At 39.7% G+C, this 18,872-nt stretch overlaps 1 protein-coding gene across 2 annotated transcripts in view; it reads left to right on the top strand.

The window, feature by feature from the left end:
• LOC145137111 (beta-glucosidase 11-like) overlaps window positions 1-10,553 on the top strand; it is a 29,021-nt gene extending 18,468 nt beyond the window's left edge. For both annotated transcript variants that reach the window (XM_079071249.1, XM_079071250.1), the window contains exon 13: window positions 10,144-10,553. In XM_079071249.1, the coding sequence (XP_078927375.1) occupies window positions 10,144-10,366 (223 nt within the window). In that variant the 3' untranslated portion in view covers window positions 10,367-10,553. The remainder of the gene's footprint in view (window positions 1-10,143) is intronic.
• The last annotated feature ends 8,319 nt before the right edge of the window (window positions 10,554-18,872 follow it).

An 18,872-nucleotide genomic window follows, 5' to 3' on the forward strand; every position in this document is an offset into this window, starting at 1 on the left:
CTTGAACTAGAATTCATCCTCGAAGTCTGCCAACCCAAATAAATCTGGGTAGTGGTCTTGCATCTCGTCCTCCAGCTCCCAAGTCCATTCGGTGCCCCTTCGGTGCTGCCATTGCACCTTTACCAGCTTAACTTCCTTGTTCCGTAGAATCTTGGTCTTCCTATCTAGAATCGTCATAGGCATATCAATGTAATTCAAGATCTCATCCACCAGGATGTCGCCCAGAGAGACGACTGCGGCCTCGTCCGTGACACACTTCCTAAGCTGTGATACATGGAAGGTGTTGTGAATCTGGTTGAGCTCATCCGGTAGATCCAAGCGATAAGACACCTTGCCCACCCATGCTGTGATCCTGAACGGTACAATATATTGGGACCCTAGCTTTCCCCTCTTCTGAAACCTGATGAATCCTTTCCATGGCGACACCTTTAGTAGCACAAAGTCCCCCACCTTGAACTCAAGATCCGATCACCGCCTGTCGGCATAACATTTCTGACGACTCTGCACGACCCGCAGTCGGTCACACACTTGCTGAATCAGTCCGGTCGTCTTGAGCACTACCTCAATGCTCCCTATGACTCGGTGTCCAACATCGTCCCAACAAACCGGAGTCCTACATCTCCTACCATACAACAACTCAAATGGAGGTCGGTCGATGCTGGCATGGTAACTGTTATTATATGAAAACTCTGCCAGTGGAAGGTACGTATCCCAACTCCCTCCAAAATCCAACACACATACTCGCAGCATATCCTCCAGTGTCTGGATCGTCCTCTCGCTCTGGCCATCCGTCTGGGGGTGATACACCGTGCTAAAATGCAGCTGAGTGCCCAGTTCCTCGTGGAACTTCTTCCAGAACCTAAATGTAAACCAAACATCCCTGTCAGAGACTACCGACACTGGCACCCCGTGTCTAGCCACCACCTCTCGTACATAAATATCCGCCAACTTCTCGGCGGATCTACTCTCAGAGATCGGAATAAAGTGGGCACTATTCGTCAGTCTGTCTACGATCACCCATATGGCGTCCACACCCCTCGCCGTCCTCGGTAACTTCGTAATGAAGTCCATAGTGATCTCTTCCCACTTCCACATAGGAATGGGTAGCGGCTGAACCTTGTCATGAGGCCGCTGATGCTCGGCCTTGACCTTCCTGCAGGTCAAGCACCGGTCTACAAACCAGGCGATCTCCCGCTTTATGCAGGGCCACCAGTAACTCAATGTCAAATCTCTATACATCTTTGTAGCCCCTGGATGTATAGAAAACTTGGACTTGTGCGCCACCTCCAATATCTTCTGCCTCACTACCCCAGTCACCGGTACCCATACCCGGCCACACTGTGTCAAAAGGTCACGACTATCCTTAACAAACAAAGGATACTGCCCCCGAATCCACTCTATCTTCCAATTCTCCTTCTTCACCCCCTCGAACTGAGCCTCCTTGATCATATCCAACAATGGAGAGATCACGGTCATTCTCAAACAAACGTTCCCAATCAGGGAACCGGCCGCCTTGCGGCTCAAAGCGTCGGCCACCACATTGGCCTTCCCGGGATTGTATAGGACCTCACAAGCATAGTCATTCAACACATATAACCACCTCATCTGTCGCATGTTGAGGTTCTGCTGATCCATCAAATACTTCAAACTCTTGTGATCAGTATTAAATGGTGCACCTCACTCCATACAAGTAGTGCCTCCAAATCTTGAGGGCAAACACCACTGCCCCCAATTCCAGGTCGTGAGTGGGGTAATTCTCCTCATGTGGCTTCAACTGCCTCCAGGCGTAAGCTATCACATGCCACCTCTGCATCAGAACCGCACCTAACCCTGAAGTTGATGTGTCACAGTACACCACCAAATCATATAACCCCTCGGGTAGTACTAGAATCGGAGCCTCGCATAACCTCCGTCTCAGGGTCTCAAAAGCCAACAGCTAATCCGTACCCCATCGAAATGTCACATTTTTCTTGGTCAAGCGGGTCAAGGGCACAACAATCTTGGAGAAATCCTGGATGAATCTCCGATAATAGCCCGCTAGACCCAAGAAGCTACAAATCTTGGAAGCATTCTTCGGTACTTCCCACCGCATCACCGCCTCCACCTTAGCCGGATCAACCGAAATACCGTCCTGGTTGATGATGTGCCCCAAAAATTGTACCTTCCGCAGCCAGAAATCACACTTGGAGAACTTGGCATACCGCCTCTCCGCCCTCAGGGTCTCCAACACCTCCCTCAAATGCTGCTCATGCTGCTCCTTGGTCTTAGAATAGACCAGGATATCATCAATAAAGACGATCATCGACCGATCCAGCATCGGTCTACACACCCTGTTCATGAGATCCATGAACGCTGTGGGGGCATTGGTGAGCCCAAATGGCATGACCACGAACTCATAATTCCCATACCGAGTCCTAGTCCTAAAAGTTGTCTTCAGTATTTCCTCATCACGAATCCTCATCTGATGATATCCCGACCGAAGATCAATCTTGGAAAAACAAGACGCACCCTGCAGCTGATCGAACAAATCATTGATCCTTGGTAACGGATAACGGTTCTTCACCGTTAGTTTGTTCAGCTCTCGATAATCAATGCACATCCTGTGCGACCCATCCTTCTTTTTCACAAACAGGATCGGAGCTCCCCATGGAGAATTGCTCGGACAGATGAACCCTCGGTCTAGCAGCTCCTGAAGCTGCGTAGATAACTTCTGCATCTCGGGCGGTGTTAACCGGTATGGTGCCTTCGCTATCGGAGCGGCTCCCGACACTAAATCAATGCGAAACTCCACCTGCCTCTCCGAAGGCACTCCTGGTAACTCTTCGGGAAAAACATCCCGAAATTCTTGTACAACTGGCACACTGCCCACATCTGTCGTGGTCTCAACCCTCGTATCCGAGATATAAGCCAGAAATCTCGTACATCCTGCTGCAGAAATCTCCTTGCCCTCGCAGCCGAACAGAGGGTTGGCCCCTGCGAGGCCCTCTCACCATGTATCACTAGTTCTCCCCTACTTGGGGTTCGAACCCTCACTAACTGGCGCTCGTAGTCGATTATGGACCCATTGGCCCCCAACCAATCCATCCCGACAATCACCTTCAACCCTCGCAATGATATCGGGACTAAATCAACACGAAATCTCTCTCCCAACACGTTCAGGACACAATCCTGATACACCCTCGCAGCACTCAGAGTGCGGTCATCCGCAATCTCTACCTCGAGCGGGGAATCCAAAGTTCCCAGCGCCTCCCGGAACTTCTTGCTAAGCGCAAGAGATACGAACGATCAGGTAGCACCCGAATCAAACAACACATGGGCCGACATACCATTGACCACAAAGGTCGCTATACGAGCACAATGTACACATAAGCAATGCAAATCAACATAGAGCAGAGAAGAATAGACACGTACCAGCCACCACGTCTTGAGCTGCCCGAGCCTCCTCGGTAGTCAACTGAAATGCGCGGCTCTTCACCGCTGGAGCATCCGGCTTAGCATGGCAGCCATCAGTAATCCTCATGGTGGCAGGTGCAGGCGCCACCACTGCTCCTCCCCCTCCCTGCAACCTCCGACAATCGGCCTTTTTATGGCCAATCTGGTTGCAGTGGAGACATATCAAGCCCTTCTTGGGGAAATCCCTGCTCAATTGGCCCTATTGGCCACATGCGTAACATCCTGAGCCTATTGTCTGACATGCCCCACTGTGCGATTTACCGCACCTGGCACACCGGCCCCGACCCTGCTGGCCCCTGCTGGAAGTTTCTGAGGTCTTAGGCTTTTTAGCCTGACCCACCACTGCATGTGCCTGCTCCGGCTTCCGCTTAGTGCTGAAGTCCAACTCCATATCCCTCTCACGCGCCTTCTATACCATCTCATTCAGGGTTTTGCACCCTGTAAAGCGCACAAACTCCTGGATATCATCCCTCAGCATGGAATGATATCTTGTCCTCCGCATGTCCTCATCGGTAGCATACTGTGGGATCAACAATGCTTGCTCCTGAAACTTGGTGATGATCTCCGCCACAGTCTCGGTAGTCTACTGGAGCTCCTGGAACTCCCTCACCATCCGTTGCACGTCAATAGATGGTGCAAACTCCAAGTCAAATCGCCGAACAAACTCGGCCCATGTCATCTCAGCCACACCGGCTGCTCCCACCTGCCTAGTTACCTCGCTCCACCAGTCTCGGGTTCTGTCTCTCAGCATACACGAAGCAAAACCCACCTTCTCTGCATCCGGGCAAGAACTCCGACGCTCCACACACCTTGAACTCCCAAAACGAGGGAGTTCGGGCCCCGATCTGGCCCGCAGCAATCTCGGCTCTGAATGACCTGAGCTTCTCCTCCATGATCTCCATCATACCCTCCTTGACCGTCCCAAAGATCACTGGGGTCACGTCAAGGATGCCCTTCGGCCTTCGTAACCTCGGCTGCAATGATCTCGCGCAACCTCTCATCGATGGGCTCTACACCACTGCCCGATCCGGATCCAGATCCTGACCCCCCCTGTCCCAAATCGTGTCACCACCATGCTGAGCTGAAATGTCATATTCCATAATAATCAAGACATCTATATTGGGGTTCTTTCCACACCGGTCCTCCTTAGAGCTGTCAGATCTAACATTGGTTCGGGTACAGGTCCTGTGCTTTCAGTAGTATGGGCCCAATACTACCTTCCACACCTACATGTACCTTTCCCCAAGGCTCTACCTGCTAACTCCAATTCGTCCCAAAATAAACCATGTTCCACAGACTACCGCATATCTCAAATCGTAGGCTGTCCTAAGATTTGCTCTACTCACATTAATCAGACCAATCATAACAGGTTGCCTTTATGCATGCAAATTATACACAGAAAAGGATCAAATAGACATTCGAATAAGAGATTCTACCCCAGGACCACAACCACACAAGGAACAGGAAATAAGGCTAAATCAATCATTCTTAGGCTATAAGCTCCTAACCGTATACAATTTAGAAAGCATACACATAGCAAAATTCATACGATTATCCAAGCTAACATATTGGGGAAACTACTTACTTGGCTAGGCTGATCACGCGCGTTGCACTCTCATCTTTTCCATTCCTTAAAAGTTTTAGCTTTTATTATGAAAACAATTTTTACCATTCCTTAGTTTGAGTCCCGACACACCCGAGAGTGTGCCCGAATCCCTCAAACCAAGGCTCTGATACCAACTTGTAACGACCCAATTTTCAAAAGAAAATTTTCATTTTTAATTAATCAAAACACATTCCCATAAACCGTGAAATCCATATACAATTGTTTTCAAAACTCATATCATTTACAATTTTATTTCAAAACATCAGAAGGTCCCATAAAAATGTCTGAGACAGTGCACATCGCGCCATCACGCCTTGCCCTTGCCCTTGGGCTCAGATGTACCTGAAACAAATCCAAAAACTATAAGCTAATGCTTAGTGAGTCCCCCAGAGCATACCCTACACATAATCCACATAACACATATCAAATTAGCTATAAAAGTTATCTCTACCACACAAGCCATGCATACAACATATAAGGATGCCATGGGCTCCCCCCGAGGGTCTTATACCCTCGTTCCATGGGCTTCCCCCATGGTCTTTACCTACGAATGCCATGGGCTCCCCCACATGGTCTTATATCCAACTGCCACGGGCTTCCCCCGGGGTCTTCCATGCAAATCACATATATAATCAACTAGCATATCATATATCACAAAGGTATCTATCATACTACCTAACACATACATAAATATATAAGCATGTCGTGGGCTCCCCCAGGGTCTTATACCATCATGCCATGGGCTCCCCCACATGATCTTCACCTAGGAATGCCATAGGCTCCCCCACATGGTCTTATATCCCAACTGCCACGGGCACACCCCGGGGTCTTCCATGCAATAACATACATAATCACTAGCATACCACTTAGCATAAGCTAACTATCATACTACATATCTCTACTACAGCTAGTGTACTACATATCATAAAATGGGCCGGCCTTGGTGCCGTAGACCCATTGGTATGGTGAGAAGACTCATCTCTCGGATGCTGAACTGACAAGCTAGAATCAGATATGTTCCACGTGTTGCTCCCACTCAGCTGCCTATAATCATTATGTGATTAACTTGTCATAATCCCATAATTGCCCTTAAAGTCAACCCTGGTCAAAGTCAAGGTCACCGGTCAAGGTCAACAGTCCATGTTGACCTCAACTCGTTGAGTGCATCCAGCAACTCGTCGAGTTTCTGAGTAACTCATCCACTCACCGAGTTACCTGTGTAATTCGCCGAGTCCCTCCGAAAACCCATGAAATCGAAAACTGAATGTCAACCGAAAACTCGTGACAACCGAAAACTCATGGAACCGAAAACTTGTGGGACCGAAATCCCTCGGGATACCCGAAAACGTGTAAACCCTACTTGAATCGTCGAGTCAGCTAAGGGACTCAACGAGTTCCTTCAGTCTTCATCAAGTTCAGCCCTTTTCAGTGGAATCTAAGGTCCCAAACTCCAGATCTAAGCTCTCCTAGTGCATATACCACGTAAAGTTGCAAACTTTACATGCATGCAAGGTCCTTCAAGGCTATAACTTCAAAACTAGGCTTCTTACAAGGTTTTTGTGCATGGGAAGTGACTAAACTGCATAAAGGAAACAACTTTATGGCATTTGGGACCTAAAGAGGTCCAGATCTGGAACCCTATCCTTGTGATAAGTCCAGATCCAAGTTTGACTCCATTTTGCACCAAGAATGGCCATTTACTTCCAAGAAGGAGATCTAAGTAACTAGAGATCAAGATCAAGACTTTATACCTTAGGATGCTAAAAAAATGATATAGATGTTGGATCTACTGTTCCTCTCCTATCTCCTTCTTCAAGCTCTAAAGTTCTTCACAATCACCCCAAGGTTGCTCACCATGTCTCTTTCTTTCACTCAAGAGGGTGCAAGGTTGATCTAGGGTTTTCTATAATTGATAGGGTGCTAAGGGAGGCCACAAGATGCAGGATATGTTATTTAAATATGGTGCAAACCCTACAAATTAGGGTTTCTCTTTAGAGCTCCTACTCGCCGAGTCGGCCTTCCGACTCGTCGAGTAGGTCTTGATCCCGTGTCAACCGATAATGCTCCTAGTCGATGAGTTGAACTCCCAACTCGCCAAGTCCATGCACAAAACCTTAAACTTAAATAAATAATTTAAGTAATGCTTGGAATAGGTGTTACAATGAGGTTTCTAAGGTGTCATCAGATGATTGTTGAGATGGTGGCATTGCTGGCATGAAAACTTATGTGGTATGTACATGAGAAAATGCTTTCATGTAGTGTGGGCGAGCGTGCGTGGCATCGGATTTGGTGTATGTAGTATAGACCAAATATGGATTGGGCTATATGTGAATGACTAGAAAGGTCATCAAGGACTCATTAAACACAACATCGTGGGATATCATGATATTTTGAAGCAAGACAGAGACACCGAAAACCATAATTATGTGGAGGATAACCAAGAAAAATTCATGGAGCGGTACATGATGTAATCTTGTAGATAATGGCGAGAGATAAATAAGATAAGCATTTAAGGACATGAAGATGGGAGTAGGTAGGTTTTCTGTAAAAGATTTATGGTACATGGTGCCATTTTAAATGGTCATGGAAGGTAGAATTCTAAGAATGTAGAAGCCATCTAAAGGGATTCGACCTTAAAATTAGGAGGTAAATGAGCATGAAAAAAGGGTACATGCGATGTTTTTAATTGTGTGAAGCATTCTTTCGCATTTACTATGCATAAAAAGGGAAGGGTAATGTCGTTTGAGCCAAAAATATTAATAGATAAGGTATTTTCATACTCACTATCATTATCACAATGAAAAATGGAATATCAAAACCAAATTGAGTTTTAACATAATTAAGTAAGTGTATGAATTAGGAAAAACATGTTATTTATGTCTAAGCAGATATACCCAAAGCATTTAAGAAAAATAATTTAACAGGATATCATAACATTTGAGACCACTAGGACTAGACAATAGTGGAGTCCATACATCAAAATAATTTATATTGAAAGTAAAATGCATGAAAAACTCAAAAAGACTAGAGGAAAGTCAATCATATTTGCCATATTGATAAGTTGGACGAACAATGTCAACCTTAACTTTAATAAAAGGGATAAAACTGTGAGATATTAAATAATAAAATAAATGAGCATTAGGGTGACTGATATTTTGATGCCAAATTAATGTTTCAATAGTTGAGAGAGCTAGAAACAAGGGAGAAATGACATTATGTATATTGTATGTGTTATCATAATTGAAGAGTGTCTGATGGTTCCATTGTTTTTAGAAAAACCACATTTTCCAACTTCAATAGTGCATGTATCGTTGTGAGTAAAGCGGTGAATAAACTTAAGTTTTTTATTTATCTAAGGCACGATAAGGACATGTTGGAGGTATAATAAACAATATGGGTCATGAGATAGAAACTTGGTATACATTGTTCTAATTGCCGAAAATGAAGATCCATCACTAATTAATACATAATGAGAAATGAAATTATTATGGACTAGAGAATACCTAAGTCAACGTGAAGTGAAAGTCACACTTGGATTCATATACCAATCATTGTTCCCATGATTTTTTAGTGGCATGGAGTTAAACGTATGAGGTAACACAGTTTCTTTATATGTTGTTCCTACATTATCGCTAGTAAACAAGGTCCTTGAAAACATTGGACCATTTGAAGATGTGTAATGGGCTTGAGGACGGGCTATTTAGTCTGAACGGTTAACCGAGCAGTAAGCCATGATGTGTGAATGTGTTCATATAGTGTCTATCAATGATATTAGGCTTAAGGGTGGAGGGAAGCAATGTGCCCATGTTTTAAGATAAGCCCAAAATAAGACTGATATAATCCAACATACATGAAGGCCTAAGGTGACTTAACCTAGCCATAATCCTAATTGGGTGTAGTTTGGGTTGACGGTTGCGACGACTGCTACTGTTGGTTTAGTTTCCGGTTCTTAGAATGGGGTTGATAGCAACCACTATGGTTGTTACACCGGTCCCTACGACGAGTTTTGACATATTCATTACCTTGTCCTTGTCTTGAGTTTTGTCTTATAGGAACCGAGGATGAAAAATAAATGATCAAATAAGGTGAGTTATAATTCTATTCTTTACCCAATTTATTCATTGTTTTTCCAAGAATAACATCATACTTGATTCCAAGAAAAAGGGAAGAAGAGACATGTGAAAAATAATGAAATAAAGATAATTGAACTTTGATGATAAATTTTTTAATGATGTACATTATCATATTCTTTTTTGGGACCATTGAGTCAAGAATTTCCCATATATTAACAATTAACTTGCTACTGGTGTATGGTTATAGAAGAATCTCTAACGGCAATGTTGCATAGTGCATTGTCAAGTTTGTTTTGGCATCTTCATTATCCTAAAGTAGAGTTTCAAGAATTTTCCAAATGTAAGGGATTGTCACATTTGGCTTAAGGATTATTTAAAACATAGAATTTTTCATAAATCCATAATATATAGATTAACTCAATCCATCTCCGCTCATGATTATCGAGTGTTGCATGGTTTTTGTCACTGGAACTTTTGATGTGATAAGCAACTCTTAAACCAATGTAAAGTGTTTGAAAAAGTTCATTCAATGTATAATATTTTAGACTATCAAGATAGAGAACTATCGTGATATATGCCTTAATATTAGTGATATCATAAGGGTTTTTCAGATAGGAGAATGGAGGAGGAAGCATCGATAATGGTGGTTGACAACGATGACTACATTTAAGGTTTGGGGGAAGGGAGATTGCAAGAAGGAAGGTGGAAGAAAGATCAAGATTTTAGAACTATTTTGGCTATGATACCTTGACTATATTTTCCCACGAATGTGATCTCTCTCATTAATAAGAATATATAAACATTATATGGTACTAAGAAGCTATACATGGGCCAAAAAAGGTTCGAATGTGGTAGCCTATACATGCAATATACCAATAATAATAGAGAGAGAGAGTCATATACCTATATTTGATGCTAGATATTACTATATTCTCAAACATGTTATATTTTTAGATCTTTACAGATCAATTCCTATTTCTCATGATTATTTTTTTTCTAACATGGTAACAGGAATGGATCAAACACACATGGATATTTTGTATGGTCCTTCTTGGACCTCTTTGAGATGGATGGATATAATTCTAGTTTTGGTATGTATTATGTTGACAGGGATGACAAGGAGTTGACACGATATCCTAAGTTGTCTTCACAATGGTATGGAAACTTTTTAAAGGGAAAGAACCCTAAATGCATAAATCTAGACATGAAAGTAAAAGACTCTTTCTATTCTTAGGATTAGCATTTGCATCATGTAATATTGTTAAGGTCACTCTTCATTTTCATAACTATGTATGCATAATTGAAACTTGGTTGGATGCATACGTCATTCGATATATGAGTTATAAAATTTGTTTCATGCTTAGATTTACCCCCATTGTATATGAGTTTTGAATATCAGTTTAAGACCCTTTATGTGTTAAGGATATTGGAACTAGGCAATTAATTATTCGAGTGAATGGGCATATTGGTTGAACAAGTTGAATGATATTGTACAAATGAGGGGTGAAGACACCTTTCTAACCAGTCCATATTTATTGACCATGTAGTTTATCCAAATTTATGGATATGGTTCCCAAAACAACTTTATACTCGGATCATTACACACCCTACCCCATACCATTCTACCCCTTCCCTCCCACCTTTCCTCTCTGTAAAACAAGGTTAGGTCCTAAATACAATTAAAATACTTGTAAGGTTGACTGTAAGAATAGGTTTTTCAAAACAATATTCAAATCATAATATAAAGTAAATCAAGTTAACAATGATGTAATATTTAGGAGTTTTATGTTTAATTAAAATGAAATATGTAGTGTTTAAAGGATATGGAATGGTAAGAATTTTCTAACTCTTATTAATCAACCCGACATACAAGAAAATTAACTTTAACATGATATAAGGCTAATCCCTCATTAGGAAGAAATTTTGCGTATTTTGGCATCTGAGCTAAAGCTTCAATGAATGGGATATTGATCTGAAGGGATTTAATGTGTTCTAGGAACTTCTGGTAATCTTCGGCCTGCTCATCTTGCTTTGCTCGGCTTGGGAATGGAATCGGTGGCTGATATGGTTTAACGGGTTCATTCTTTTTATTTTCAGCAGACGACCACATCATGGTCTTCTCACCACGTCGTGCTGAGTGTTCAACGGGTTTTTATTGGTTCGTTTCTTCTTTTTCCTGTGCAACCTATGGTTTAGTGTTAGTGACAGGAGTCAAATGGGTAACAATTTTCCCACTTCTTGTTGTTATGGCCTGAACGTGGGCTCCTCTTGTATTTTTTTAGGTGTCGCTTGGGAGTGCTCCCGATAATCTTTCGTTGAATTGCTTCACGAGTTGCCCAATTTGTTTCTCGATATTTTTTATTGCGGCTTGCTGATTTCTGATTGTTGCATCGGTATCGTCATGCCTATTTTCCGATGCGGCTGTAAAGCGAGTAAGCATTGCATCGAAATCGGGTTTCTTCTCGGAAACCGATTCCTCTTTTTGATACAATCCTCTTCCTTTTTGTTCATATTTTTCTTCTTTAGCTTTCTTATATTCATCATAAGGTAACCACTTCTTTTTTGGTTTTCACCAGTCTTCGTCATAATGATCACCGCTCGAGTAGCAAGCTTAGGCCTTTCGGTTGCCATTTTCATCAAGATATAGTCCTTAGTCAAATGTCGTCTGCTACAATTGTCACACCCCACCCGTATTGCATGGATGGTTTGATCGATCTTTGTAATTCTACGATCCATGCTATCAACCTTTTCCAAAACTGCCTCCATATCATCCGAAGTTGCATTCATGATTCCCCTTGTTACATCTTGTCGAGTGTTATGGTATTCTCTTGAATGTTTGGAGAATTCTTCGATTAGTTCCTTGATTAAGACCGATGCTTTCTTCGTGAGTGTCCCTTAAGAATCAAGGAGTTGCCTAGTTGTTATGTTTACCCCATCGTAAAATATTGATACTTCTTGTTGCACATTTAGATCGTTTTGGGGGCAGTTTCTCAACAATCCCTTATAATGCTCCCATGCATCATACAATGATTACCCCGCATTTTGCTCAAAGTTTGTCATAGCCTTCTTTAATTTTTCAACCTTTGATGGTGGGTAAAATTTTTGTATGAACTCTTCACGCATATTCGCCCACATTGTTATTGCTCCTGGTGGAAGTGCTTTTAGCCAGTCTTTTGCCTCACCCTTAAAAGTAACAAGGAGCATTCTGAGTAACACTGTCTCGCGTGGTACATTGGGAATATCGAAGTAGTCGGCGATATCATTGACCTCGTCAATGTGCTTGTAAGCATCCTCGTGATCTTTCCCATAGAATGGTATGACTTTCAACTAAGCAAGTATGTGTCCTTTTAACTCGAAGTTGGCGGTAGTGGGAATGGTGGGGTACACAAGACCTGGTCCGGTGTCATCACGCATCCATTTCTTATACTCCTCCATCGTCATGTCCGTAATTTCCGTCATGTTGCTTTTTGGCTCGTCTTCGGGCTCACTTTCACTTTCTGATTCTGTTTCGGGCTCGTAACCAACTCCCTTTTTGTTAGGAGTCTTATCAAAGCTTTCAAACTTCCCTTCATCTTCCGGCTTGTTGCTTGATTCTCCAACGATTTTGTCCTTCTTTTTATGAAACGATGACTCTAGATCTTCAAGTGGTGGTGTTAATTGACACTTTGATCCATTGGTCATATACTAACTGCAATAAAACAGTAAATAAAACATAAAAAGAACGAAAACCGAAAACTTTCTGAACAAATACCACGTCGTGGTCAAGAAGGACCACGTCGTTGTGAGCTGTAAGAAACAGTGAAACAGAATACGATTTTTTTTTAAAAAAAAGATAAGTTTGAATGGAATGAATTCCAAACAAAGGGTCGATAACAAATAAAAAAATAAATTAACTAATTATTGAAACCATTCCCCGACAACGGCACCAAAAACTTGATATGTAATTTATATACTATTTTTAACCAACTAATTAAACTAACTATTACGCTTAAGGCAGTGTACATAATTCGAAAATTGAATAGCTCAAATGGTCGAGTATCGAACACAGGGAACGAAATTATTAGCTAAATTTATCTACTAAAGTTATTTAAATAACGATTAATTAAAAAGGGGGTTTTGTATCTAGTTTTGCAAGACTAGAAACTTAAACATTCAATTAACACTTAAAAAGAAAACAATTAGGAACACGAGAAAAACTAGGAAAACAAGAAACGATTTTTACCAAGATAATTAAGAGACTTTCGTTTAGATTCGATATACTTGCTTTTATGGTTGATTTAATGGAATTGAAATGGATTAATGCTTTATTGATTACTGATTCCTAAGATGACAAGATTAATGTTCACTAACCTAATCCTTTAGCAAATAAGTTCATTCATACGATGATCAAACGGATAAACTAACAAATTTACTAGTGTTCGGTTCGAGTTATGTGAGACTTATAATAGATTGATCTATTAGGTTAATAAAATCAATACAATATATGATTGATCTTCATATATTAGCTCCTACATTCACTTACACACTTTTAAATTTAACCCTAGGTTTTTGGTCAAAACACTAGTCCTACAATTTTGCTAATCACAAGATCATAAGATTCAAGCCAACTAAGAATGATAAGTCATGCAAACTTAATTAAACTCAACAATAAACAAAAAAGTAGTTATCATAAATATAAAGAGGTTCTTTAATAAGCTAACATAACAAATAATCAACTAGCAAAATCCAATCCACAAAATCAACTCATAATAATGCAAGCAATCTAGTCTAAACGAAAGTTAGGGTGCTTAGCCCATAACTTCAGCAAACAAACATGTAAAAACAAGATTCACTTTGACAGACATGATCAAAACAAAGTAAAACAAGTAAATAGCAATAATTTTGCCCTAGATATCTTCAAAACCAAGCAAATAATCGAAATATGCACTCCAAAGCTTCCAAAGAACATCTCTAGCCTCCAAGAGTCGATAATTACTTCCAACATAAGTTAGGTTTTAGAGAAAAGTCGATCTATATAGTTCCCAAAAATCGGCGCACCACGACGCAGTAAATGGCCACCATGCCGTGGTTGGTGCAAAAGTCGCTTATCCGGCAAGGCATAATATCATCGTGATTTATCATTTTACCACAATGTGGTGAAGATAATCACACCGTGGTTTTTCAGCTTTCCTTCTTCTTTTTGCCTTAGTCCAAATTCCTAGCTTCCAGGTGCCAGCTTTGCAATTTGCTTCTTTTTTTTTGTTCTGAGCATGTCTTTACTACTATAACACAACATATAACCAATTAAGCATCTTTTGTCCTAATAATAAGCATAATTAAGGCTAAAAATATTAAGATATGATTATATATATATATATACATATATATATATATATATATATATATATATATATGCACATATCACCCCGTCATTGAATTTTAGATGAACATAATCCGAGATTAACATGCCATTGATAGTCAATGAATCTCAAAGATGTACGAATTTTGTGGTAATCGAATATGGCAAAGGGCGTTACCTACCTAAATAAATTTATGGTGTGTTTACCTAAATAAATATGGATCCTAGCCTTCTTAAATAATTTTATTTAGGATGATTATTTTCTAAGGATAAGTGAAACAAACTGTAATGGAAATTGATATTGAATGATGTCTGTAACCTTATCCACAAAAATCTTCTGCTATAAAACCTTTGAAAGGATTAGCTATGAGGATGATCAATCTTGTCAAATTTTTAGTATGGAAATAATTCTCATAAACGAATGGAAAGATCATGCATTTGATAAAGCTCTTCCAAGGTTACTCCAAACATTGTATTCTAAACTATTAAAAAGAGCAGCTATCAAGTGTACGTTGTAAATTGATATATTGAAGTAAAACGGAATTTCCTTGAGTTATGATTTTAGTAGGGTTAGTCAACTAGCTAACGTGTGCATATGATCTGTTCACTATGATTTTGATATGAACAACTTGGAATGTCCATGAAGGAATTATGTAGCATGTTGAGGTTTCCTTTTGGAACTAACATGACCAATGATAGAAACTCAAACTTCAAAACACTCCCATATTTTAACTATAATGAATAGAAGTTTCAAGAAGAAGAAATCCAATTGCCCATGGGTTAATTAGTGTTGGTATACCTAATCTAGGCCCAAACGCCAAGGACTAAGAAAGGCTTATTGTGAGACATGTTGTGATAGCTATTCGTTTCCATAACAAGAAAGGATTAAGAAAGTATACATGCCCAATATATATATATATATATATATATATATATATATATATATATATATATATATATGAGGTTAAGGGACTGAAACATGAAGAAATTAAATTTGATCATGGATTACGAGCCCATGCTACTCTCCACAGGATCACAAGGCAATTGTTTCTCTTATGTTTGGTGTTCAATCAGATACATGAATTAATAATACCATTAATTAATTACTTATAATCCTTTGAGTATTTTACTAAGGATTAAGTACTGCCATTTGCAAGAATATGCAGCAATTGAAATGAAGTAAGAAGACTAAAACATGGAAAATATAATTTGATCGTGAATATTGAGCCCTTGCAAGAATGTACTGACATTTATGGGATCCATTCCTCCAAACTCCCACAACATGAAGAAAAGGGACAAATGTGACATCCTCATTTTCACGGTCAGAAAAGACCGATTTTGTTTATGCTTTATAAAAATCAGAGTACTTCTTTTAATAAAAATGTTGCGGAATTTGTTTCCAGAAAAACATGATAAATACGTTATCAAAGCATTTCCGAAGAAATGTATTTTTATTCATTTTAAAACATTCTGGATGTCATCGTCAATACAGAAACATAAGCATAAACAAAACTTACATTCATTTACACTAGTGATTTACATCTCTTTTAAATCCCTCAGTGTAAAGTAGCTTCATATCGACACCTGTGATACAAATAAGCTTGAGTGGGTCAGGTTGGGAAACCTGGTGAGTACATAGGGTTTTCAACCCACAATAATAATTATTATGTTAAACATCAAACAATCAACCCAATTACCCATCCCCATTATCTTCTTTACTCTTAAGGATCTACCCTAAGATTCAACTATTCCTCGTTCATTCATTCCTAAGGAGTATCGTTTTCGAGAGTCCACTCGTAATACCTGTCAATGGGTTTTTAGAGTACACCGGGTGAACACATCGTTCACAACACCTACAGATTGCGAGCCTGCTAGTGTTCCACTAGACTGTCTAGAATAGTCTGTGGTTGTCATCCATACTCTGCTAGATGACGGTGTCATCGCTTGGGTCATCGTTTGGCTCATCGTTTTGGCTCATCGTTTTGGCTCATCGCTTTGGCTCATCGTTTTGGCTCATCGCTTTGGCTCATCGCTTAGGTCATCGCTTCGCACCATATTTTATCACTCATATATCATCGCTCATCATTCATCTCATCTTTCATCGCTCATCATTTATCTCATCTTTCATCGCTCATCATTTATCTCACCTCTAATCTACCCATGTTTTACCCAACACATTTTGTAGATATAAAATACATATACAGTTTAGATCATTTAAAACATGTATAAAACGTTTCATCCAACATAGACAGCAAGTATTCAGACAGTATACACACATAACACGTAATTTATATAAAATACTTCATATCTATGTGTAAGATGAAAGTAACTACGCACTCACTTGATAAGGTGGTGACTCGGTACTCGGACAGCGCTTCGTTTACTTTAAAATAATTTCCTTCGACGAAACCTAGTATTATTACCACTAGATTTTAGTCTAATATTTACCGTGACTAATTATTAGTCTTATTATTATTATTATTATTATTATTATTATTATTATTATTATTATTATTATATAAGCGTTTAAATAGTACTTTCCAACCACCATGTACAGACAGGGGCCAGACATAAAACACCGGAGGGCAGGACCATTTTGGCATATAGCACTTTTGAAATCCAACAACCCTATGCGGCCCTTTAAACCAGATTCCCCGTACCACGAGTAGTTAAAAAGATATTATAACGACACTTATATAAGTCATAATAATAGCTCAAATATTTATTATAAGTTCATAATAACAATATTAATTTTAAATATAAACTATATTTAAAATAGGGTAAGCATAACTTACTTACAAGGGGGTTTTAGCTAGGAGTCGGGCTCTGCAGGGGCAGAACTTCGTCGCTGAATCTTTCTAAGAAAGATTCGTGCAGCGCTTCAGCGCTCACCTTACTATACTAAAACTACAGAAAGAGAAGTCGAATCACGAGGGACCGAAATGCCCGGGGGATAAGAAGAGAAAGACTCTTGAATCAAGAGAATGGTGCAATAAATATGAGAGCCCAAACCTCTTATTTATAGTAATTGAATTTATAAAAACTACCCTTCATAATTACTTAATGATCTTATAGTTATATAAACGACTAAACACCCCTTCATAATACTATTTTAAATAGATTTAACGATATTTGTACTAAACTAATGTCGAAAGTACTCAACACTAGTCTTATAATAACCGCATCGTCGATACCTTTCTAGTGATATATACATTTTTATATATATGTGTGCGTATATATGATTTATACTTTATTTTAATACGTAAATATGCTATTATAATTTGTAACTCGTTCATACGAACTCCATTTTTGACGTTCTTTATATCCACGCGTTGGTATTTAAGAGTACTACAACTTTTATTTAGACGTCGTTAGTTAGTTCTCATTTTATCTCAGATTTACAAAACTGTATCGAATTTATCGCGCTCGAAGAGTAGGGACCAAGTTTCGTCCATATCTTTAACATACGAGCTCTACTCTCGACATTCTTTATATCCACGCATAGGTAAAAACGAGATCTAAAACTTTCATTTAGACTCCGTCGGCTAGTTCTCGACCGATCTTAAATTTAACAGTAGGAGAAGATTATACTGTTAAATGTCCGCGTAAAATTCATAACTTCTACATACAGACTCCGTTTTCGTCTGTCTTTTTACCGTTGAGTTCCTATTAATGAGATCTTCAACTCTCATTTAGGTCGCGTAGGCCAAAAACCGCTCGAACTAAAATTCGAGTTTCGGGTCGTGCACTACTATGCCAAATCTTAGAAAATTCATAACTTCCTCATACGAAGTCAGATTTGGGCGTTCTTTTTTTGTATGTTCTTAGTTTAATGTATACTACAAATTTTGTTTAGATAACTAAGGCTAAAAAGTCCTCTACCGTAAATTCACTATTTACGTCTCCCGGTGCTGTGCCGGTTTTCCCGTAAAACTTCGACGGGCCATAACTTCTTCGTTATAACTCGGATTTCGGCGTTCTTTATATGTACGGAACCCTTGTAACATATACTACAACTTGGTTAAGATTAATCCTTCTAAATAATCTTCCATCAAAAACTCATTTTTGATGCTCATCGTCTCTAAATTGACTAGCCCGGATCTGCGGGCGTTACAACTAAGATAGTAGATCTATAAGTATGAAACCAAAAAGCTTGAATCTTGAACACTTACTAAGGCCTAAAATATACACAAGAGAATGATGATGAAGTTTTCTTGTTCGATCAACACACTTAAACACCTTCTTCTTCTTCTTCTTCAAGTTACCAAAAGCACAAAAATGAGCCAAGAATCACCAAGAGGTATTTGGGTTAAGGTTTATGAGGTTTAAGAGTGATGGAGGCTGAGAAATGAACCCTAAATTTGAGATTAGGGGTTTAAATACGAGAGGAACCCTAAAATTA

Source organism: Lactuca virosa, chromosome 9 (assembly GCF_052849685.1).
Source record: "Lactuca virosa cultivar CGN04683 chromosome 9, Lactuca_virosa_CGN04683_v6, whole genome shotgun sequence".
NCBI classification, from domain to species: Eukaryota; Viridiplantae; Streptophyta; class Magnoliopsida; order Asterales; family Asteraceae; genus Lactuca; species Lactuca virosa.